Raw genomic sequence first — 26,744 nt, 5'->3', positions numbered from 1 at the left:
TTTTAAAAATTATGTTCTATAAAACTATTTTTAATTTTTTAATTGAGAAATAAAATTTAAAAAATTTAAAAATAAAAAAAAAATTACTTTCTAAATTTTTTTAAATAATTTTTTTCTTAATTTTGAACTCTCAATCCAATCTAGACCTTTGAACCTGGACCTGACTCCAATCTTAGACCCAGATCCATCCTCCAATATCGACTTCGGACCAAAACTCAACTTAAATAAAATTAATAAATAAAAATAAAACAAAAATTAATAAAATATACTTTATTTTTTGTTTTTAAAATTGAAAAACAAAAGTAATTATACAACCCATTTTTATTTTCAAAATTAAAATTTTTGATTAAAAAATTTAAAAACAAAAAATGTTACCAAAAAGTATGTTTTATATTATTTTTAGGGTAAATACTATTTTGGAGCCTGTGTTTTGCAAAAGTTACAGATTGGACCCTGTGTTTTGTTAAATGACAAAATGGACCCTGTATTTTCTAAAATAGTAAAAATAGGACTCCGGGCTTAATTTTTGACAACTTTTTTTTAATACAACTAACTTGAAGACAATACTTAATACAAACAGATACAAAAAATGTTTTGTCATAGTACTTTTAGATCGGATTATAATTAAACTTTATTTTGACAAAAAATCAATTCAGGGTCCTATTTGTACTATTTTAGAAAATATAGAGTATATTTTGTCATTTAACAAAACACATGGTCCAATTAATAATTTTTGTAAAAGAGAGAGTCCAAAATAGTATTTACACTCATTTTTATCATTCATTTGACACGTGGATTATTTGTTTTTTTAATAAAAAAAATAATATATAGAGAGAAAGAAAGAAAGAAAGCTCTTTACGCGGCTGAAAGGGAAAACTTCAGGCGACGGCACCGGGAGCGAAAACGGAAACGGCTAGCGGCGGCGGAGGAGGACAAGGTGGGTTACGTACTGCTCTGGTCTTAGTTTACATGAGATATGCTTTTTTATTTTCTACTTTCTTTAATCTGATCTGATTAGAACAATATTCCGTGTTTCGATCTAGAATTTTTCATGATGCTCTGAGTAACATAATCTTATTTTTCAGGATTGGATATTGATTTCGAATATGATTGAGTTAGGGAAGGTTTTGTTAGTCTGTAAGTGTGTTTAGTTTAGGTTTGGAAGAGAATTTTTGAAGGTGTGAGATTTTGGGGGAAAGATTTTTTTTTTATTGTTGAAGAGTTTGTTTTCTTATGAAAGTTTGGATTAAGTTCATAGTTTGATTGAGAATCCCCCACTTGTGTTAATATTTTGTTTGGGAGTATAATGATGTAGATTAAAATTGTCAAAATGTGAAAGTATTATGTAAAAAGAACAACACAATATGTACTTTTTGGTTTTGTTGAATGATTTGGCCAAACCTTTTGTTATGAGTTAGTAGTCAAGTATCAGAATGTGAAAGTAGGCTTTGGAAAGGATTGTCTCTTGTTTTGTTTAGGCCGGATTTTGAGCCAATTATGTCCAAGTATTTGATTGAGTTGCTAATGAAGTTGGTGGTTTCTGGTTTTGGAGGCACTTTGTATGTATATATGTTATGAAACATATTATGTCCCTTCTATGTATTGCCTATGTAATGGCTTTATATTGACTTTATGTTGTTTTTTATATTGTCTATGTATTGTGCATTGAGAAATCTGTTTCCTGATAACCTGGTCATTGAGCCCTTTCTTTTCTTTTTTCTGTTACCACTAAGTACACTTAATCAGTTCCTAAAAATTGTAGAGTTAACTTGTTACAATTTTTAGAATATGGGGATCTGTGTGCTCCAAAATTTAAATTGGGGCCTTAGGTGATTCAACTAGCATAAATTAGGGACCCCAAGTGCTCTTTTACACTTTTCAGTTTGTTGTGGATTGAAGTTCTGGGTTTGAATTTGGAATTTTTCTTCGTGTTTGTTAATCTGATATGTTCTTTAAACCAGGTTCTGAGTTTGCACTCAACTTAAAGCTTCACTCAATCCTTTTTCAGTGTCAAAACCCTAATATACATGAACTTAGTTGTGTGAACCCAGTGGATCCTTTGCTGTACTACTGCCACCTTCACCACCCGCCACCAATCCCATCTTTATGTCATGCACCGGTTGCCCCAGTCACCGCTCACCGTAGCTTGCATTTAGGCTCCTTACTCTATTATTTTAAAAGTAGTAATGGCGAACATCTCCAAGGAAGAGCCAAAGACTGCTCCTCAACCCGATAGATGGTACAACCTGTCTCTAGGCTCTTCATTCAAGGATGATTCCTCCAAGTATTGCACTTTACGATGTAAGTACCTTTACTGAAAAGAAAGTAGTTCAGTAAGATTGCTGTCACGATTTGTTGATTGTAATTTTTTCGTTAATGTTTATTCAGATGAGTTTAAGCCGGCTTCTATTGATAAGAGCAAGCCTGGGTCCTTACACAAAACAAAGGAAAATAGGGTTAGTGTAGAATTCCAGAACAATCAATTGGGAAAACCTAAAGTGGCATTCGAGGGAAAAAGTGAGGATTACAAGGAGAGCGATGCTGTATTGTTCTTTGATGGGGAGACTTTTCGCTTGGAGAGACTTCATCGGGGCGTCAAACAACTCCGGCACGTTCGACAGCCTGGTGAATCGAACGCTGCTGCTGCTGCTGCTGTTGCTGCAGTGATAGAGCCTCGATTATCTCCAGTTGCAAAGGCTCAGAAGACTATTCATGTTGGTAGAAGCTCATACCCTGCAGTGCCGGTTAGTTCCTATTTCATTTTCATGTTAATTTCATGGCATTTTCAATGTGAGACTCTGACTTTTTTCTCATAGGATGATATATGTTGATTTGGGTTGATAACTTGATACATAACAATTAAAATTAGAGAGAATGAATGATCCCCAAAAAGACTACATTTGAACCTTAAACCAGCTATATTGTTGAACCCAACTTTGTTAATGTAAGAGACATAGATTCATAAACACTCCATCATGAGTAGATAGTCAATCTTCTTATGTTGGTACATTCATATGGTGTGTAGTTAGGCCATGATTTTAGATGTTAATGTTTAGCTGTGACATTTACAAACTAGTGTATGTATGGTCCATTAACCCCTGAATAAATTTGACTTTGGATTTAAAAATTTGCCAATCCAACTTGCTAACTGCTGATATATTAGTCTCATGAGGATTATGTTTGGACTGCTTATTCATAAAAACTCCAAGTTTTGGCCAAAATTAAGACCTTTCCTTACAGACTTGCTATTTTTACCTTCATTCAGCTCTGTAAGAAAGTTTTTTGTGAATAAGAAATTTTCCCAAGTACATTTAACCGCTTCAAATTGTATGTATTCTTTCATTTCATGTACACGAAGTTGTAATTTATGTGTTTGAACCTATATAAAGTCAGCCATGTATCAACTTCAATGATTGTCTAGTATGTTTCTTTTGATATATGCTCTAACCATGTGAGGTTTAACCCTATAATATACATCTATTTGTACAGGTTGAGGTGGAGCGAATCGATATTGGTGGACCGGAGAATGCTGGTATATGTAATTTCTTATATTTTGATGTTTCAAGTTGATTTTTTTTTTTCCTTTCCTTCGTGATGGGATAAATTTGATTTTCGTAAAGTGTTCGATATCATAATGTTAATTCATTATGCAGTGAGTGCAAAATCTGCCAGTAAGGGGACTGCTGCTGATTATACATCTGAACCGCCAAGCGTATCTGAACCACCAAACATATCTGAACCACCAAACATATCTGCTGTATCACCCGAACCCAAGAACGTGGAAGTAGATGAACATCATGAGATAGACATGGAAGACATTTTTGGTTCTACATCACCTGCAGCCGAAGATGGAGATGATACTGCTGTTGCAGAAGATAAATCTAACGCAGCAGGGTTTGATATGAATGTACCACGACAAAATGACACGGATGATGAGATTGCTGATGTTGACGATAGTGGTGATGAAGTCGACAAAGGTCCAAATGCTGCAGAAGCACTAAAAGCTCAAGTTACTGCAGAGGGTAGAGACGAACAGACTTCCTCTTCGAGTAGCAGCAGCGGAAGTGGAAGTAGTAGCAGTAGTGCAAGCAGTAGCAGCAGTAGCGACAAGGAAGGCAGCGATGAAGATTCCATCAATTCCATTTGAGTGTCCATGTTTTTGTTTTAATCCCATAGCTTGAATTAATCCATATCACAAATTTGAGTGTGGATGTCTATCAATATCTATTCTCAGTTCTCACTATATAAATGTCATGAGTTTTTTTTGTTGGCAATTAATTCCTGTAAATTATGTTAATGTTAAAATTCTATTTAATCATAAGCAATGAAAACCCATGGTTAATACAGAGAGAGATGTAAAAGTCATTATTCAAAGCTGAATATGTTTATATAAGTTAAACTTGGTAAAATTTGATCACAACCTCCTTGTGGTCTTGATGGTAGAGTACTTTAGATCTTTGCCTCAGGTCACAGGTTCGAGGCTTGTAGAGGAAGAAGAAGAGAAGAAGAAGAAAATTATGAGGTATTATAAAATACCTCCTTTTTGTCACTATTTTTCTTAATGAAAATTAAAATAAAAATTGTATAAAGCCCATATATACACTCTCTTAAGTCTTATGTCATCATTCAATGTAGGAGTAATATTAATACTATTTTGAATTTAGGCTAATTAGTAATTTTTTTCTCCCGAACTTTGACATGTACTAAATAATGTCCCGTGAATTTTTTTGGTCGTTAAAAATTTCTCATGAACTATTAAGATTGTTAAATTTAAGGACTTTTATCTAATTTTAGTAAAAAAATTATAACATGGATGAAAGTTTAGGGGACATGATTTAATACATATAAAAGTTTGAGGGGCATGATTTGATAGATATCAAAGTCTGGGAAGCATGATTTAGTACCTGAAACAGTAAAATTGAATGAAATTAGACAAAAGTCCTTAAATTTGACAATCTCAATAGTTCAGGGGAAATTTTTAACGGCCAAAAAAGTTCAGGGGTATGATTTGGTGTATGTCAAAGTTCGGGAGAAAAAATTGCTAATTAACCTTGAATTTATAAAAATTAGTTACATGATAATTTAGACCCTAAATTTTTTAAAACAATACAAAATAGATCTTAATTTTTCTTTTAATATAATCAACTTGAAATTAATTTTTAGTACGAATAGATACAAATAAATATAATCATTCATGTCATAATACCTTCAAGTGAAATTATTATTAAATTTTAATTTGATCAAAATTAAGCCTAAGTCTAAATTGTTATTTAATAAAATAAAAGTCCAATCAGTGATAATTTCTGTAAAATATATAGTCTAAAATAATATTTACTTTTTTATTAATAATATTCTTTGCTCAAATGACCATTTTATGTGATTGGTTTAAGTGTTGTAAATTAAGCCTCAAAAGAGGTATTAAATTGATATTGTATATTAACACATATTACCAAAATTGACACTAAAAAGTACCAATTGACACATATTACAAAATAATTAAACATCTTTACACACTTAAGCTTTCTCTTCTTTTACATAATCACTTGCATAAGATTAATTAAGTTAATTTGTCAACACAATTAAATTAATCAATCATTTACATAATCCATATTATTAAACACATATTCCAAGTCACACATAACAATACAATACAAACATAACCAATTTCATCAGCATATCACATATCATATATATATATATATATCATCATTGCTGATATGATATATGATATATATATCATCATCATTGCTGATCAATACATACAAACGTAAGCCATATTAGCTCATCAACTTCTGACCAAGCTAGTTTACAGGGCCTCTGTCTCTGCTCATATAAAATATAGATATAAATAATTAATTAAGGGCATAAAACAGCATTACATATAATAATATTCAGTGACATTAATTATAATATAAATATAAATAGGTGAGATCAGTGTGTAATAGCAAAGACAGATGACATATTAACTCGTCATTATAAGCTACGTAAGCTTGATGATGTCACCTTAATTATAAATTAAGATCTTAATTAATCAATAAAGTATACGAATATCCCAATTATTATAAATATATGAATATGGGCATCTATCTCTATTCTCTAGTCTATATAGGCCATATATTTTATATGTAGTGTTTAATTTATTATATGCTCTCTGAATCAAATGGCATATTAATTAATAATTAAATTATATTAGATCATCATCATCATCATCATCATATCTTAATAATGTGATTAATTACGTAACACTGATGATGAATTAATTATACGTAATTATATGACATCATTACCACCAACTTCCTCTCTCTCTCTTATTTTATATATATGTATATATATATAGATATATTTATTAATGTTCATAGTTAGGATTAGGAATATCTTATTTTTGCTCATTCCATATACCATTTTAATTTTAAAGGTGGGTGATCTCTCATGTAATTTTTTTTTAGAAAAAAAACGAATTTAGTTTTCAAAAATACTATATTTTATATATATTTTTAGTAAGAAAAATATTATTTATTTTATAAAAAATATTGTATGTATAAATATTTTTTTTTTATTTTTTTTAAATAAGTGTAATTTTTTTTTGACAAGTTAGTACTGTCCTAGCTCATACTGTAAGACATTTTAATGAAAATAATTATAATTTTATTTTATGTACATGACAGAAAACATTGTAATTGTAGTATATACTTTATTTGTTTTTTTTAATAATTTACAGTGTTAAAAATAAACTCAAATAGTCAGAAGTATGTATTTTTCTTTTATGTTCATGCAATTTAAATTTATTTTCATAAATTATTCAAAAAGAATTACTAAAAATATAAATCATCATATAAAAAAAAGTAATTGTTTCATATTATTATTTTTGATAAATGTTTATTTAATTTTCTTATTTATATTTACTCAAATATATTAATCTTATGATAAAATCTTATAATTAATTTAAATTATAATATTTTTAAATTTAAAATATAAATATAATATATTTTTATTTATTTTTTAAAATCTATTTATTTAAATACTAAAAACTAAGTTTAATAATAATATAAAAAAATTAAAATTTGTCTAAAATTGCGTATTTAGAGCCCGATAATTATATTAAATTAATAAAAATACACAATAATCCATAAAAACATATAACATCGTATATAAAAAAGATTCTATATCAAAGGTCAAAAGTAATACCGTACGGCCAAAGAATATTAATATATACAAACATAGTAAACAAAACCAGACAGAAGTGACGTCACTACAAAACCTCATCGAATCCAAAAAAAAAAAAAAACTCAAAAGCTTGATAATTAAATAATTATAATTAATTAATGTAATCAAATCTTCATTTAAAAAAACAAAGCCATCATCACCTTGATCAGTGAGTACTGAATCTTCCAAATTCGATGCATTCAATTATATATCATTAATTAACACAAATTTCCACTCAATATAAATAAACCCCACCAATTACAAACTCAATTCAACTCATAAAAATCAAATCTTTACTCTGTTTTTTTTCTTCAAACATGGAAAGAAAAGAAGATCAAGAAGTTAGATACAGAGGAGTAAGAAGGCGTCCATGGGGGAAATTCGCAGCCGAAATTCGAGATTCTAATCGAAATGGAGCTCGAATTTGGCTTGGAACTTTTGCTACAGCTGAAGAAGCTGCTAGAGCTTATGATAGAGCAGCTTTTTCCATGAGAGGACCTTTTGCTATTCTTAATTTTCCTAATGACTACCCGAATCTCTCTGTTCCTTCCTCGGCCTCGGCCTCAAGTTCTTCTTCTTCTTCTTCTTCCTCTTCTTCTGCGATTCGAAACTCGGAAACTCAACAAAGAGAAGTGTTTGAATTTGAATATTTGGATGATAAGTTATTGGATGAGCTTCTTGATTTTGACAACAAAGGAAATCAAAGTTAACTATTTTTATTTATTTATTTTGTATTTAATTATATAAATAGTTTATCTTAATTAACAAAAAAACAGAGCAATAAATATTAAAGGAGAGAAAATAATGACAACAAAATTTTGTAATTATACCTATTATTTTGGAAAATTTTGAATAATTTATATTTTTGATATTATAAATTATTCAAAATTTATCTAAAATAATTTAAATTAACACTTTTTTTTTTCTTGTTTTCAGTATTATATAATTTATGTGTAATGAAAGAATGAAGAACTGTAATGTAAAGTCTCTGACTTTTTTTTATTTAGATTTTTGAGTAATTTTGGTAATGATTGTTTGAATTGAATAATATATATATTAAGATATCTTTATTGTAAAAGAGCTTATATTATGAAATAACCAATCAAAAAACTTAAGCATTTTATTAATTAATCTTAGTTTATATAAATAGTTTTGTTGTTTTAAAAAACAGAGCATAACTTCTCAAAAAAAAAAAAAAACAGAGCATAAAAGAGGAGTATTATAAAGGCAACCTTTTACTAAATTAAACTGTTTTAGTCAAAATAATATGACTTCGTTAATATTATTTTATATAAATTTTTGTAATAGTAATTCTTATCACGTGATGATTAACTGTATAATGTTCTAAGATTGAAAAACAGTAAATGTAAAGTGTTTTGACTTTTTGGATAAAATTGGTATTTGTTGGTTGAATTATTTCATAAAACGTCCTTATTAATTACATGATATAATATAAAAAATCAAAAAAAAAAAAAACATAAGTATTTTATCCAATAATAAAATTAGAGTAATTTATCTAATAGATATATATTTAAGCTTAATTTTTAATCTTATAAGTTATATTTTTTAAATTTCGGTAAGTATTTAATAATTAGTTCAAATCATTAAATTTTTATTTTTTGTTTAAAGATAAAAATCTACAAGAAAATAAAATAATAATTAAAAGTCAGTTATGACAAAAATTAAATTTTAATATTTATCTACTATTACAACGGAAGATTAAATTAAAATATTTACTTCAATAAGAAAAAATTATAGTTTATTATGTGAGTATCTATTAACTGCGTTTTCAATATGGACTATATTATATAATTATTGAGCTGTTTGAATTGACTAACTTTTTGTTGAAAGTTATTTTTGATGGAATTGTTGAAAGACAGTTAAATCCAGTGAATTTGATTTTCTTTTTAGCCATTTTTCTGACTTGCTTTCTTTGGTCAACAATATCATTTTTTATTAATAAATAAAATATAATAAAATAAAAATTACTCTTTTTCTCTTTTCCCTTTACTTAATGATTAATCCTTTCTTCAATTAGTGAATGTTGTTGATTATCTTAGTTTCTTAGTACTTCATAGTATATTTCAGAAAAATAAAAAGTTACAATATTTTTTTTGGGATTTTTTCATAATTACCCAAAAAAAAATATAGAAAGATTAGATTTTTACCAAAAAAACTGATTTTTTTTTTGGCTTAGGAGAAAAGTAATAATGACAATTATGAACTTCTATAAACACAAACCATAACTTTATTCTCAATGAAACCAATAAAAACCTAAATTAATCTCAATGAGTAGTTTTTCAGCAAAAAAAAAAAAAATCTCAATGAGTAGTTACTTCTCAGAAAAAAAGTTACCATATTTATTTAGGATATTTTCATAATTACCCAAAAGATAGAAAATTTTGATTTTTACCAAATAAGATGGATTTTTTTCCTTACATTTTTCATCATTTTCATAGAGAAAACTAATGACAACAAATTATTAAACTTCTATATATAAAAATAAATAACCAATAACAATTCATGAATAAAAAATCACAGCTTTGATTCAATAAAATCAATAATCAAACAACTTAATTATTGCAAAATGACTAATTTTTTCGTATTTTTTCATAATTACCCAAAAATACAAAATTTAGATTTTTACCAAAAAACTGTATTTTTTCTTGAACATTTTTCATCATTTCCTCAGAGAAAAATAAATATATACAAATGAATGAAAAATCAGAACTTGAATATTCAATAAAATCTTATTATTAATTATTAGGACCACAACTAATTATTATTTCCATGGTTTGTAGCATTTTGACAATCAAGTAAATCCTCCAACAACTTATCATCCAAATACTCAAACTCAATAACACCATTATTGGAAACCAAAGAAGAAGAAGAAGAAGAACAAGTTTGAGGTTGTTGTTGAGGATTATTTGAAGTAGTAGTATGATGTTGTTGGTGTTGAAACTCATTGGGAAAGTTCAAAATTGCTAAATGGCCCCTAAAAGCAAAAGCAGCACGATCATAAGCACGTGCAGCTTCCTCTGCAGTTTCAAATGTTCCAAGCCATAAACGAGCACCATTCCTTGATGGGTCACGAATCTCTGCAGCATATTTTCCCCACGGACGACGTCGTATTCCTCTGTACTTGTCTGTTCTTCCTCCTCCTCTGTTGTTGTTGTTGCTATTCTTGTTTCCCATCTCCATTTTTATTAATTAATTTATTAATTTGAAAAATAGTAATGGTTGGATGAGATTATTTATAGGTGAATCTAATAGATATGTTGTGTGGTGTGCTGATATTGATTTTTGGGTCTTAATTATTCATGATGGGAGTAAGTATTATTAGGTCATATATGATGGTTGTGTCCATTGGTTCTTGCTTCGAAACTTCCTTAAATACATATCTATATAATAAATTTATTAATAATTTTATATAACTATTTTTTTCATTCTTGAGTGTTATATTGTTATTGTTATAATTAAGTATCAGTTTTTATATAACTTAATATCGCTAGCAGTGTTCAATATCAATACTCAATTTTTATATATTTCATGTTGTAATGGCACTTTGTGATTGGTTAATCTTAAAGTTATTATATATAATTATATGAGACTCAATAATCATTGCACTAATAGTGATTAATGATTTTACACATTAAAGAGTGTTGGAGTATCTTCAATTGAGAGTTATAAATATGGTGTATTGTTATTTTTTAGAATATTTTATTAAAATTTAACTTCAATAGGATGTAAAATGTGTGCTGAATTCGGCTCAAGCTAAAAATTGTGCTAAATTTGGCACAAAATATAACTTGGGCCAAATTTTAACCCACAATATAAATATTTTTCTTTTTAATTACATGTTTGTCTGTTATTAATACTATTCATTAACTTTGAATAAAATATATTTAAAATATATTAAAATAATATAAATAAAATTAATTATTTTTTATATTTTGAATGAGCATTAATGATAATATATAGCTAATTTGCATTTTATGCATTGGAGCACAAATACAAAAAAAAAAAAGTGAGATATATCTTTATGGTATATTTTTTTTGGAGAAATACTAAAAGGTACTACTAGTGTCTAGTACCTTCTTAGGTGACATATTATTATTAGTGTAATTAAATATCGAGTCTCATATAATTTAATGTAATAATTTTTAAAGGAATATCGTTATCCAATTACAATAAAAGGTGTTGAACACTACTTGTACTTAATAATAATATTTTTTAAAGAAAAATATATATAGTTTATGAAAAGTTTATAGTATAGATTTTATAGTTGAGTATATAAGAGAGGTTTTTAGTCTAGCTACTATTATTTTATGAGCATTGTTGTTGTTGTTGTTCGAACTTGTTTCTTTGGCTACTAATCAAATTTTAGTTATGTGTACGTGCGGTTTATAGATATTTGTATAGAAATTGACCAAAGATTGAAAATTAAGACTTGGAATTTGAAAGAAACAAAGACTTGTTGATATGTTTCTTTATCGCCGCCATTTTTGTTTGTCATGGAAAATGATGTGTTGCTTTGTATGCTGACCACGTGCTAAAACATCATCATCATCATCATTCATAAAAATTGCATTTATAGAACGGGAAATTTGAGTTTCTATGCATTTTTTATACCTAAATTAATTATCTAAACTAATACTTATAACTCTTTAAAAAATAGGACTACTTTTACCTAAACCCCAAAATACCCCCCTCATTATTCTCAACCATTTCTCTCTCTTCCTCCTTTCTCTCTCAAATCAAACCCACCAAAACACACTGCCGATCCACCTCCCTTCCACCCAAAACCAACCATCGCAGAACGGCGAATGCCACCTCCGACCGAGACGCCGACGGAGAGCCAACCGAACCCACACCTCCACCACCTCCGACCCTCTCTCGAAATTCGAAGAAAAAAAAAAAAAAATTCTGAAACTTTTTTTTTTTTTTTTCCTGCGATTTGAGAGAGGGAAGAAGACAAAGGTCCGATGGTCGGACCTTGGGGGTCCGATGGTCGGACCCATCGGACCCCAAGGTCCGACCATCGGACCTTTGAAATTTTTTTTTTTTTTTTTTTTTTTTTTGCGATTTTGGAGAGAGAGGAAGAAAGGGTCAGATGGTCGGACCTTCGGGTCCGATGGGTCATCGGACCCATCGGACCCGAAGGTCCGACCGACTTTAATTTTTTTTTTTTTTTTTTTTCCCCTGCGATTTGAGAGAGAGGGGAAGAGAGAGGTCCGATGGTCGGACCTTGGGGTCCGATGGGTCCGATTGGTCGGACCCCATCGGACCCCATGGTCCGACCATCGGACCTGGGGTGTGGGATTATTGGGACCGGCTAGATAGAGAGAGAAAGAGAGATAGTTTTAGTTTGGGGGTATTTTTGGGGTTTTGAAAAAAAAGGTATAGTTTTTTTAGGGTTTTAATTATTGGTTTATAAATCAAATTTTTTGATTTTCTAAGCATAGAAAATCAAATTTCCCTATAGAACTACTTATCTCAATAACACACATGCATCTTAATTAGTATTATTACTACTTTACTAAGGGATAATCAATTATGATAACTTAGGTTAGTTTTATAAGATATAAAATCAAATTTATTACTTTATAACAAATCATAAAATGGGGTGATATAATTTAATTATTATCTCTTTTACAAAAATCTATTGTACAAGTTAAAATTTAAGTGGACTTTCATTTTTTCGAATCAATTTGTAAAAGAGTATTATTTGCCGCCAAAGCTTTTTATATTAATAATTATTATACATATAATTTTAAGAAAAAAAATAATAGTAAAAGTATACTATTTTACGATTTTGTTACAGTCTTATTTTTTTAATTGTTAAGTGCTAACTTTAAATTTTAGAAAAATATAAAAATTTATTTTCTTTATTTAATACGTAGTCTAATAATATATCGTCACGTGTTTTTGAATTATCACTTAAAAGTCAATACAGTAAAATTGCAACAAAATTGTAAAATATATCAAATGTATTTTTACTTGTCATCACTTTTTTAAAAAAATTATATATGTAATAATTACAAACAAATGTCGTAAAAATGACATGGTTGTGAGCATAACCCTAAACTTTTGACTGTTTCACTAAAACATTAATTATTATTAATGGTAAACAAGACAAGATTAGATCAAATTAAACTAAAATAAAATAATTAACGATGGAAATCCAAACGACGTAGTTGAGTATGTCATCGTACGTGCACGGAAAGTAATATTGCGTATCGATGACGGTGTAGGGCCCAAGCATGACGACTAACTCGAAAGCCCACTAATATCAACCCAAAGGCCCACTTATACCTGAGCCAAAGGCCCACCGTCCACTCACTTCCTAAAGCCCAATTAGTCACTTATGCAAAAATTTATGGGATTATTTCAGAAATACTAAAAACATATATAAAATACGGCTGTAGAGAATTTTAAATATTTTAAGATTTTATTTATAAAAAAATATGATTTTTGGATGTTTTCATAATTTTATCTACAGATAAAAAAATTACAAGATTATGCATATGTGTTATCTGTGTGGTAGATCATGGGTGTATGTTAGGTAAATGTGGTGTATTTTTTTAGAATATGTATTTCTTTACTAATAAAATAATTCATATTTAGATTTATATATTATACAATTTTTTTAAAAGAAAAATATCTCATTTGTATTTGGATATATTCATGTGCCCCTTTTTTATGTTCTCCAACACAACTTAATTTCATTTCAATAAAATATAATTATAAAATAACACTTATTTTGATTACTTAATGTAAATAAATTCTTTTTATTAAAAAAAAAAAAGGAAAAGAAGTAGAAGAAAAAAGGGCAAATATATATAGTTGGTAGTACTGTAAATATAGTTGGTAATATCTATTTTCGCATAGTAAACTATTCAAAAAAAAAAATTAAAATTTATAAATAATTTTAAATAGCTATACCATTTATGATCATTAAATTAAAAAAATCACATAAATACTGAAACAAATAAAAGATCTATCAAAATAATCTTTTAAAAAATCTACTACATAACTTTCTTTTTGTTTTTTTTGTTTTATTTCTATATATATATAATATCAACTTTTTCATAATCATCAAAACTTAAATAACTTTTTTATAAAAAAAAATTATTTTCATAACTTGTTAATTTCACACATCTTCTCAAAAGTTGAAATTATCCTCATAAAATCAAAATATATGTACTCAAAATAATGACAATATATAATTTAGTGCTCAAATTGGCTAATTACTTGTCTAATTAGTTATTTAACGGCCTCTTTATTTCGTACAAATTTTTAATTGATTAATTGTATTATTTTACTAATCTAATAAGAACTTAAATGAAGATTATGACATGTATATATAGTTATAAGTTGAGTCAAATTAAGATATATAGTCAATCAATATTTATCAGAATAAATTGGTGTTATATGTATAATTAAATTAAATTTTAAGTATGATAAGCTATAACATGCATACACCAAATAAAACTTTCTAGTTTCTATAATACCAAAAAAAGGTATTATATAAAAATCTTAATCTTACCATAATACTTTTTTGAACTATTAAGAAAAGTTGTGTGATCATAGGGCATGACTTTTCCTATAATATATTTTTCCAACTATAATACTTTTTTAGTATTATTGTAATATTTTCATATATTTAAATGACCATTATTTATATTAGATTTTATAATAATTGTTTTCACTTTGAGAATATTATTGAATACTAAACATAATGCTTCTTTGTTATTATTGTATCAATTTTATAAGCTTCGGATGGTATAATTATATTTAAAATTAAATAATTATCAACAGTTTTTACTGTATATATTCCTAAACTTATATACATATATATTTTCCTATATGAACGTAGAATTAATTCCCCATGAAAAAAATACACATCCCTATTATATATCTTTAATTTTTAAATAAAAAAACACGTGTATTCTTAAAAATCATGATATATATATATATATTTTGGTTAAATAAAGAAAATTATACATTCAAAATTTTCAATTTGTAAATTCTTTTCATATACATTTTTATCGTTTATAGTATTTATATTTAACAAAAAAAATTGTTCAAATTATAAAAAAAGTGAAAAATATGGGGAATTAAATACATTTGGACCAAGACAAAGAGAGAGAAGTCAAATAATTAATGAAAATGAAATATAGCTAGAAATTCTTGTAGAAAGAGACCATATTTTGAAAATGATATATGCAATTTATATTAATTAATAATAATTAAAAATTTGGAGTGGAGTGGCAAACCAGTATTGACATTTTTATTTCATTTGAATTTTATACCAACAAAGTATTAATGATTTACAGTTTTCTATAATTTTTATTAAAGTATAATAATTTTTTATATTAATTTTTATCTATAATAATATTTTACTTTATAAAGGCACTAAGTACCGTGAGTAGAGATGTACACGAGGGTGGGAGATTTGCAGAGAGTGCTCCTCATGTTCCTAGCCCCATCCCCACTTATTTTCTATCGTGGATAGAACGGGAAATCTCCTAATAAGACGGGCTCGCAGTAAGTAATTCTCTAATATAAAAATAAAATTTATTTTAAAATTTTAAATATATAATAATTATTAATTACTTAAAAATTAAAATATTATACATTATTTATTATAAAAAATACAGCTTAAAAAATTATAAAAATAACACTAATATACTAAAAAGTACAAATAAATATTATAAAATATAAATAATTAATATATTAAACGAGTCCCTGTTAAAACATAATATGATTCTTGTCTCTGTCCTATTCTTTAGACAAAAAGTAGGGTCCATGCCCATAAATAATTTCAAGTCAAAAAGAAGGAACGGTTCTCATGAATTTATATCCAATATATAATACTCCAATTTTAAAATTAAAAAAATAATAATTATATTTAAAAGAAGAAAGAAAATGACCTTCTTTTTAATATGCTGTCCATCTTGAAGTCAACAATATTATTGCATTATTAGTGAAATTAATTAATTACCTACCTTGTTCATTTAAAGCCATAAATTTTTTGTCAAAATGTAAATGAACTAGGTACAAATTTGGTATTTTATAAAAATACAAAAAATCATGTGAAAGTAATAAAAAATAACATGTAATAAAATAACATAAAAAAATAATATATAAAATAATAAGATTACACAATAAAAATATAGGGATGTGATTTTGTCCCGTGATGTACTTTCACGGAATGTATTCCGTGGTACATTAGATGAGTCTCGGGGTACATTAAATGAATGTCAGGGTACGTTTCTACTTTTTAACCCTAATTATTCCTAGATCAATCTCAGCCGTCAGATCAAATAACTCCCTTATTTAACGGCTGCCGTACATCACGGATTACAATCCGTAAAAGTACAAACGGGACAAAATCATATCCTTAAAAATATATCAAAAGACCGTATTTTTTACAAATAAAATCCTACAAACTATAAAAATATTTAAAATTTTTTACAATCGTATTTTTTGTAATTTTTATTTTAATATTTTTATGTGTTTATAAAATGATCCCTTATATTTATTTATTTATTTATTTGTATATGAATCAATTATAAAATTAGTGGTAGGGATTTTCTCGTCCACACCAAAAGGGTACTATAACTTTTGATATGATCACATGAAAAATAAAATGAAAAATAAAAAAAATAAAAAAAAAAAGATTTTGAATGGAAATGGAAATTGACAAATTTCTTCACTATTCATTAATATTTGATAAGACAATTGAAAGCACCATCATCGTCATGAAGAAAACTTTCTCCAACCAATTTTGTCCAATTTTTTTTTTCTTGATTTTGTAATAATAACTTCATTCAATTATTCAATCTTAATGAATTTTTTTTCTTTAACAAACAAGGATTGTGGGTCTATCACGTGTGGCTCTTCTTTCTAAACATAAATATATAAATGTTGTGAGGCTTTTAGCAACGTTTTCTTTAAAAAATTTCTCATAAAATAAATCATGTTTTTGCAAAAACTTGTACATTAAAACAATAAAAATGAAAATTCTCTAAGGTTATGCTTCAAAGTTAGATTTTGATAAGAAAAGGAAAAAGTAAGGAAAATATATAAGAAAAAAAAGTGTAGAGAAAAAAAAAATAAATCAAATTTTCAAGTTTGAACTAAATTTTTGTATTGAATTGAGTGTTTTATTTTTATACAATTTTTTTCCATACCAATTATGATAACTTTATTTATTATTATTTTCTCTTTTTTTTTAAAAAAAAAAAAAATTCTCTACTTTTTTCTTTCCAAACCAAAATCAAATTTGAAAATATATAAATAAAATTCAGGTTAGAAAAGAAAAAGAAAAAAAAAGAGAGGAATTATACTCTATACCCTTTTTATATTGTCCTCTTTTATTTTTACCCTATTTTTTAAAGTCTATCATTTTTACCTCTTTTTTTAGATATTGTACTAATTTTGCCCTTGTCACTTCAAGATACTCTCCATGTGACTCTCTTATGTCAGGGTATTTCGGGTACAATACATATAAAAAGAGGTATGTTTCAATTAAATATAAAATTAGAAGTAAATTTAATTAATTAATTAATAAAAGTGGTATTTTTCAACTTACCAAAAAAAATGATCCAATTAGAATTGAGATCCATGCAAGGGCCCAAAAACTAGGCCCAAAATAGAAAAGGCCGATCTTTCACCAAATGAAGACATGCCAACCATTTCGAGGCCCACCTACATATAAAATCTTAATATTAACATATTATTTTTTGTCATATTAGTGATGATGATCAATGATCATCATTGCTATTCTACATTTTTTTTTTCTAAGACCATTCTTCATCATCATTGTTGTTGTAATAATTATTATTATCAAAACTAACAATAATTATAAGAAAAATAACAATAAAGATCGGTTTGGACAGATTAACGTGAAGAAATTATTGGACATGTTAATTTTTTTTTTTATTTTTCAATTGAACAGGTCACAATTAAATATTTACAAGATGATATTTATATTGAGTTTGTATAACCAAACTATAACAGAAATCATGTACACCACTAATGGTTGCGGTTATTTCTAAATAATCTTAGCTAAAGGGGTTCCCGAACTTCTAAATGAGCTTTAACCCATAATAAAACTCTAAAAACCTTAAAGAAACTCCATCTCTTTCTCTTTGTTTGGCTCACAACCGTCCTCGACTGCCCAAAAGGTATGTTTTTTCGTAATTTCGCCATTGATCCTCTCCCTCTTTCTATGTATTTCTTAGTCCAGCCACCGTCGTTCCTAGCACGCGCCTCAACCACCCCTTCTCTCTTCTTTTTGTTTTGTCTTTCTCTTTTTCAACATCTATTTTTCTCTTGAAAGGACAAAGATCCCAACACTAAAAATTACACACATTAACCGAAAGATCCAAAGAGATCAAAAGACCGTAGAACTCTGTAGAAGTTTTTAATGTTAATTACGATACATATATATATATTTCTATAATATTATTCACACGTGCATGTACGTTTTGTTACTTAATTACGTATATACATATTCTATATAGACTAGTATTAATTATTATGTATGCATACAAATGAATTAAGTAATCTGTAATATTGTTGTGTTAAATTGACTGATTATAGAATTAGTAGATGCACACATGCATAGTGTATATATATATTTGTATAAATGTAAAGTTTGGTAGAATAAAAATTGAGATGAGATGGATCAATGAACTGATCAAGGAATATTTATTAAGTATAGTGCAAAATCAAATGCATGAAAAAATGAAATGTGAGAAACGTGATCAATAATAATAATAATTATAGGTTATATATATATTTATAGCTGGCGATGGAGACTAAACTATATTCATCGTATTATTATTATTTATATTATTATTACTTACCATATTTATATAATAGTTAATATTCTCTACCTCAAGACTCCACCTCTATTAATTAATTAACTAGGAGAATTTTTAAAAATATTTTTCTTTTATGGTTTAATTACAATTAATTTTACTACCTAAAATTTTTAATTACAAACTATATTTATAAAAAAAAAATTTAAAATTATAAAAATACACTTTAATCAGAAAAAAATAAAAAAAAACAACTAAAAAAACGAAAAATTAATCAACCTCTCAGGACAACTATAAAACAATAAAAAATAACCCCATGACAATTATAAATAAACTATAAAACAACTAAAATATAATTTTTTATTTTTTCTGATCTATAATTTTTTTAAAAAAATTTTTGGTCTACTATATGTAAAATTTTCAATTAATTAATTGGTTATTTATTTCTCCATTAATATATATTATCATGTAATTAATTAGTTTTTGAAGATGCCTAATTTGATTAATACTGTGGTCACTAATTAATTTAGTCCCTGTCCAATAATATACATGATTTCTTAAGAAATCTCAAACTTAATTAAAAAAAAAAAACCGATAGCTATTCTGAGCAAGCAAATTGGCTTAAAAGTAAGATTTTTTTATGAGTTAACTGCCAAATTATATATATATATATATATAACATTTTTCTTTGTTAAAAAATAATCTTATTATTTTTTGAATTGTTTATGTGTTAATTTTTGAGTGTGTTCTATGTTGCATGTTGGTATATATTTTCCTAGTATTTTTTTTTAATTTTTAATTTGTAGAATTAATTTATCAATAATCTTTTTGTTTAATTAAGTAATCCATAAATTAATGATACATAATTGTCTAATTAATTAATACATTAATCTTATTAACAAATGAATTAATCCCTGCACTCTTTCTTAGAACATAATTTTAATTCATTAATTAACTATATAAGATGCAATTTATGCCAACTTTTTATTTATTTTTTAATTTTTTAAAATTGGTAGATTCCTTTAGGGAAATTTGATTTTCTATGCTTAGAAAATCAAAAAATTTGATTTATAAACCAATAATTAAAACCCTAAAAAAACTATACCTTTTTTTTCAAAACCCCAAAAATACCCCCAAACTAAAACTATCTCTCTTTCTCTCTCTATCTAGCCGGTCCCAATAATCCCACACCCCAGGTCCGATGGTCGGACCATGGGGTCCGATGGGGTCCGACCAATCGGACCCATCGGACCCCAAGGTCCGACCATCGGACCTCTCTCTTCCCTCTCTCTCAAATCGCAGGGAAAAAAAAAAAAAAAAAAAATAAATTAAAGCCGACCATCGGACCCGACCATCGGACCCGACCATCGGACCCATCGGACCCATCGGACCCGACCATCGGACCCTTTCTTCCTCTCTCTCCAAAATCGCGAGAAAAAAAAAAAAAAAATCAAAGGTGCGATGGTCGGACCTTGGGGGTCCGATGGGTCCGACCATCGGACCCCCAAGGTCCGACCATCGGACCTTTGTCTTCTTCCCTCTCTCAAATCGCAGAAAAAAAAAAAGTTTCGCAATTTTTTTTTTTTTTTTTTTTCTGCGATCTGAGAGAGAGAGAGGAAGAAAGAGTGGGTTTCGTGGGTGGCGTTTGGGTCCGAGAGTGGGTGGCGTTTGGGTCCGATGGGGATGGGGTTTGGGTTCGGGTGGCGTCGACTGTGAGTTGAGAGAGAGAGAGAGAGAGTTGGCTGAGAGAGATAGAGAGAGAGATGATGTTTGTGAGGGGGGTATTTTTGGGGTTTTGAAAAAAAAAAGTATAGTTTTTTTATAGTGTAAATTTTTGGTATAATAATAAAATTTTTTAATTATTTAAGCATATAAATTCAAATTTCCCTTCCTTTATAACATATGGTCCTTTTTGATGACTGGAATGTGAAGACCATGACCCTTTTTCCAGATGAGACCGTTGACTTTGACTGTATACAAACAAATTAATTATTTAATTAATAATAATAATAACAATAATTGTATGATTTTTGTTTTTATTCTCATTATTCATCTCCTAATCTTCCACTACCATCGTTCTAACATGTTCTCCACCAAAATTAAACAAAAGAATAATTTTAATTAATTAGTTCATTGATTTACATTATTTATTATATGGTGTAAAATAAAATTTGTGTTTGAAAAAACTTACATCTTAGTTAGAATATACATTAATTATTATGTAGTTATAATTATAGAATTTTTTCTACCTAAAGTATTTAAAATTACTGAAAATAATAGAAATTAACTATTTTTTATATAAAAAATAAATTTTGTAAAATATTAAAAAAGAAAAATGTAGATTTGTATTCTTTGTAAATTCTTTATATAAGTTTTATTATTTTTGAATATTTATGAAATATTTTTAATTATAAGCATAGTCTAATAATAATATATTTCTTTTGATAAATTTAATTGTTAGGTCCTCCTGAGAACCTCTTTCTAGGATTCCCATAAAGGCATGTAAGTCTTAATTTCTTATTTTTTTCATTCAACATTTAATTTCTAATTAATAAGAAGACTATATATATGATTCTAAGAAATTTTTTCACATATCACCAAAAAAATTTAATTAACACTAAATTATTGTTAATAAGAGAGAGCAGTTGTCCTAGCTAATTTAATTATTTAATTGTAACAAATATATATATTATAAAAAAACCTTTTTAAATAAAATATTTGATTATATACTAATTGAGTACCTTAAGCAGACTAAGTCTGTGTTTAATTAGGGCCAACCTTTTTTTTTTATTATTTTAGAAAAATACTACATTTTTTCTTCTAAATAAGTAGAGTTCAAAAATTATTTCATCACCTACTATATATATATTTCAGGATTGGCCTAATTATTTTATGTTTATTTTATAACATGAATATATAAATAGCATCTAGTATAATTAAGTTGATTTATGGTATATTATAACATGATTTAATTTATTATTAGATTTCATATAGAACGACCGTATACATATAATTAATTATATATTAATACGTGCACATAATTAATTATTAAATAAAACACTCTGTAATTAAATTAATTAAAGATCTAAATTTCATGTTAAGCCGCCAATGGATATAGAGATTGAAACTAAACCACTATAAGCTTATTGTGTGCTGATCATATTTGTTTTTACTCTTATTAGAATAAAGGATATTAATTAAGCCAATAAATTTCCTAATATTGGGGAAATTATAAATTTAGATTATTCGTTATATATATATTAATTTCATTTACATTTTTATATAGCTAGGTTGAAGTTCTTTTTATATATAGATTGTGAGAAACATTAATTGAAAATCTTGTGTATTTGGTAAAGGCAGAGAATAGTTATCTCGTATTTAACACTAATAGGAACCATTTTGTATAAGAGTGATATTTTATTAAATAATAAAGAACACCATATAACTTTGCATTAATGTCCCACAAACTCTTGACTCTATAGTACGTAATTCTGTTTTAGAAATGATAAATAATTCTGTAAACCAACACGAATATTTTTAATGTATTTTGCTTCACTTGCACGTTTACTCCAAGTCAAGCACGTTTAATGTTCTGATGAGCTACTGCAAACAAGATATGCACCTTGTTGATACAGGTAGTACCAATCAATCCATTTAAATTCTCTTTAACTGTGTAGTTTCATACCTACACAGTTTCAAAATTATCACACTTTATCTTTTCCAAGTAATGTGGGATTACACAACTCTCAACCTTTCCTATTGCGGATCACCGGACTCTAATTGTCACAATATTAATTATTACGACTATAAATTTTAATACAATAAAAATTATATTATTTAATACATAACAAATTGGGACCCGAATCTCGACCCCGACCCCAGACCCTGGACCTAAACCCAAGAGTCAACCTCAAATACAACCCGAATTTGGCCCTAGATTGAGACCCTAGACTCGACCCGAGCCCCAAACCCAGAACGAACCCCAGATCAGACTTGGACTCGAACTTAACCTCGAACCCTGAGCTTGGACTTGGAACCTAATCTGGGGTTCAAGATTGGGGTCTGGGTCTAGGTCTGAGTTCGGACTGTGGCCAGAGATGGGATCTAGGTCTAGGGACATAGTTAGGGTTGAGGTCGAATTTATGATAAAAATAATATAATTTTATACAAATACTAAACATAGTATTGTATTAAATACTAATAAAATACAATATAATAAAATCTAACACAATTAATATAATACAATACAATGCAATGCAATAAATATAACACAATGCTATACAATACAATACAATATAACATAGTGTACCAAAGGAGCCCATAAAAGTATATTTTGTAAATATATTAATGTTGAGCTTCAATTTCAAATATTCACTTACATGTATACAATATATACAAATAGATTATTCACCCTTTTTGAATTGGCTTGTATATAATAATTAATTAGTTGTATGTCACTTAATTAATTTGTTACAAACTATCACTTTTTCTAGATCTTCTTCACTCTACTTCATTCAAATATATTATAATAAATATTCTAGAACCAAAAGAAAAAAAGAAGAAGAAAAAGGAACTCAAAAAAACAAAAAAGATATATAGCTATAGCAACTTGAAAATATATAACATTACTAAAATAAATTATTCATTTGAGGAAAGTGTACTATATATAATATTGAAATATTTATTATATAAATATATAAATAAGGTTCATGCATTTAACTTGTCAAATAAACCACACGAGGCCTAAATATTCTTTATGTAATTTATAAGTAATAATAAAAAATAATTAATCAAAGATACATGCATATATATAAAACAAATAATTATCAATAATAACAGATTAGTGGATCTAATAATGATCAATTTTTATGATTAATTCATAATTATTCCATCATCAGAGAACGTCATAAATTAGATGTCATCAAAATAGTTGATGATATACTGAAATTGTAGGTCATCACTATAAATATTAGTTCCAAAATTAAATCTTTTTAAATTCTTTTTTAAAAAATAAGATCCAAAAAGTTTTAAGTGTGGACAGTACTATAGTTATTACAATGGAGCCTCAATTTAAGTACTAATTATTAAGAAGAGGTTCATGCATTCACTCATGATCAAGTCTTCTATTTTGCCAAATTAAAATCCCAGTGATTATTCCACTCACACCATTGTTATATATAATATATATATAAATATAACTTTAAGAAAAAAAAAAAGTAATTGCAAGTTGGGTTTGTCACTAAAAAGCTCGATTAGACTATCCAACTTAAAAAAAACAAAAATGAAAGCCCTTTTAAGTCTTTGGATAGGAACAATTTCTTTTTTTCATAATATAGTTATTTTTTTTTTTTTTTTTAAAATCATAGGCGGCATGATCTTCTAATTCTTCTTCTTCTTCTTCTTCTTTATTTGTGTTAAAATATTTTTTTGATTGTTACAATATATATTAAAATTTGAATACAAATATATATACATAGAGATAGTGCTATAAATATGATCACATGGAATGATCTCGATACAAACACGATTTAGAGACACAAAAAGATATATGCTTAGGCACGATATGATAAAAAGAAAAATTATATATGAGCTTAAACGATACAGTGTTGTAAATTGGTACGACATGACACGAAAAATATAATTAAGCTTAGACATAGGGTTGTACACAAACTTTTGTAAACCGCCCCCCAAATAACCCACTCAAACCAAACCGAGATAACTCGAAAATAAATACAAACTGAAAAACCTGACAAAAATATAACCCACCCAATCTTTATATTAGGCGGGTTGAAAATAATACCAACCCGCCCAATCAACCCGAACTAACCCGACCATCCCGATTAAAAGAGTTTTTTTTTTTATATATATATATTTATATAGTTTTATTATATATACATATTTATATATGTTATAATTTATATGACTATTTAAAAAATATAAAGTTTAAATTATAATATTTTTTTGTGTAGTTGATTTGAACTTTAAATTCAATCTATATATTTTTTTATTATTACAATTAATTAACATACAACAATTGAATGTAAAAATCACAAAAATTAAAAAAAATATTAGCGGTCGGTTTGGACGGGTTAACCCGATCAAACCGACCAATTTCATTGGGCGGGTTAATATTTTCTTTTTTCTTAATTGGTGGGTTGCACTTAAAATTTTGTAACCCGATTTTTATATTGAGTTGAACAAAATGTAATACAAATCGATCAAACCGACCGATGCATATGTTAAAGACATACGGCACGGCAAGCCCAAAATATACAAATTTTGAAATCAATGTAATTAACTAATCATTTCTTATGAATATATGTTTCAAATTTCCAATAATCAATGACAGGGAGATCTATAGGATATGCACGAATAAACTTCACAAGCAATACATTTATCGAATTTAAAATGGATTCTGCAAAAATATTTCACAACAATTGCTTTTTTTATAATGATATTGAATAATTATAGGTAAACGATTTACGTGCGATAAAGTAATTATGTAACTTTGATCAATGTGCACGTAAACACGAATAGATTAGCTCGAAAGCATAACATATTAAAAAGAAATAATTTGAAAATAATAATAATAAATATTTATTTATCAATTAAAATGATAGTTGTGGTATTTTTCTTCCAAATAAAATTTCTAAGTATAATTCTGGTTATGGAAAGTTAGCTGCCTCTCAGAAGGGTGCTCTTTATTGGATTCTAACTTGTCCATTCGAATGAATTTAGTGGAAACCTAGAGGTCTTTCGGAAAGGAGTTGCAAAAGTCTAGCTTGTCCATCCGAGATGGTTCTCCAAGGAAAGCCAACCTTCCCCCATAAAGGAGTTTCGGGTGGCTAACTGTGCTCTATTGGAAGGTAGTTCAAGATAGTCGACTCCAACTGGAATCTTTTCTATCTGGGAATTCCTTTCTGCGTACGCCTTGGTCTTTCTTCCAGGGAGCGTACGTCTCATCTGGAAATACTTCTTCTTCTGCTGATGTTGAGATATTTTTACGACGAATTTGTTAAGTGTGACAGTCAGTAGTCCCGTGATCCGTAAGGGGAAATACCGGGTAAGCTGTGCAATCCCACATCGCCTGGGGAAGGTCAAGTGGGATGATTCTGAGACTGTGTAGGTATGGGACTACACAGTTGAAGAGGGCTTAAATGGATTGATTGGTACTACCTATATCAACAAGGTGCATCTTGTTTTTCGGTAGCCCATCTCGAAAGAACTCCATAGTTAAGCGTGCTTGGCTTGGAGCAATTTCAAGGATGGGTGACCTCCTGGGAAGTTTTCCCAGGATGCGTGTGAGTGAGGACAAAGCACGCTGGAAACACTCGTGTTGGTCTGTAGGGTCAGTCATCGATCTAGGAAGCAGCCAGAGTGTGGCGTACCCGTGTATAAGAGCCATTAGTCCGTGGGTGTAAGGACCCAATGGAGGCTTGAAGCGGGGACGTTACATTAAGTCTGTTAAGTCTAACTAACTTAACAGCTGGAACCATCAACTTATGACCTTTATCTTCAGCCTATATATACTGCTAACACTTATCAGTTCGAGGAGTTATTTAATCAGATGAGTTTTGAGAGATAATTTTGAAGAGAGATTGAGAGTTAGATAAAGAGAGAGGTACAGAGAAAAGAGAGATTGGATTTGAGTTTTGTATGAAGAATCTTTTGTAGATGAAGAAGATTTTTGAGTAAGAGTGTGAGAGA

At 27.7% G+C, this 26,744-nt stretch overlaps 3 protein-coding genes across 5 annotated transcripts; 2 read left to right on the top strand and 1 right to left on the bottom strand.

Moving 5' to 3' along the window:
• Positions 1–793: 793 nt before the first annotated feature.
• Positions 794–4,346, top strand: LOC115713953 (uncharacterized). 3 transcript variants are annotated; one of them, XM_061114744.1, is made up of 5 exons: positions 794–937; positions 1,086–2,301; positions 2,389–2,744; positions 3,490–3,532; positions 3,654–4,346. In XM_061114744.1, the coding sequence occupies exons 2-5, from the start codon at positions 2,187–2,189 to the stop codon at positions 4,145–4,147; spliced, it is 1,008 nt and encodes a 335-aa protein (XP_060970727.1). In that variant the 5' UTR covers positions 794–937; positions 1,086–2,186; the 3' UTR covers positions 4,148–4,346. The 3 variants fall into 3 exon arrangements, with proteins under 3 accessions (XP_060970727.1, XP_030498302.2, XP_030498304.2); XM_030642442.2 differs by having other exon boundaries at positions 801–937; positions 1,962–2,301; XM_030642444.2 differs by having other exon boundaries at positions 813–937; positions 2,009–2,301.
• A 3,032-nt stretch (positions 4,347–7,378) lies between these two features.
• On the top strand, positions 7,379–8,104 carry LOC115713957 (ethylene-responsive transcription factor ERF098-like). The gene has a single exon (XM_030642447.2). It carries the CDS (start codon positions 7,521–7,523, stop codon positions 7,911–7,913), a length of 393 nt encoding a protein of 130 aa, XP_030498307.2. The 5' UTR covers positions 7,379–7,520; the 3' UTR covers positions 7,914–8,104.
• Positions 8,105–9,941: 1,837 nt separating this feature from the next.
• LOC115713955 (ethylene-responsive transcription factor ERF098-like) lies at positions 9,942–10,605 on the bottom strand. Its single transcript, XM_030642446.2, has one exon. It carries the CDS (start codon positions 10,402–10,404, stop codon positions 9,979–9,981), a length of 426 nt encoding a protein of 141 aa, XP_030498306.2. The 5' UTR covers positions 10,405–10,605; the 3' UTR covers positions 9,942–9,978.
• Between the last annotated feature and the right edge of the window lie 16,139 nt (positions 10,606–26,744).

Source organism: Cannabis sativa, chromosome 4 (assembly GCF_029168945.1).
Source record: "Cannabis sativa cultivar Pink pepper isolate KNU-18-1 chromosome 4, ASM2916894v1, whole genome shotgun sequence".
Lineage (NCBI taxonomy): Eukaryota > Viridiplantae > Streptophyta > Magnoliopsida > Rosales > Cannabaceae > Cannabis > Cannabis sativa.
The sequence above is the reverse complement of the archived record's forward strand: the minus strand, read 5'-3'. Positions and strand labels throughout refer to the sequence as shown.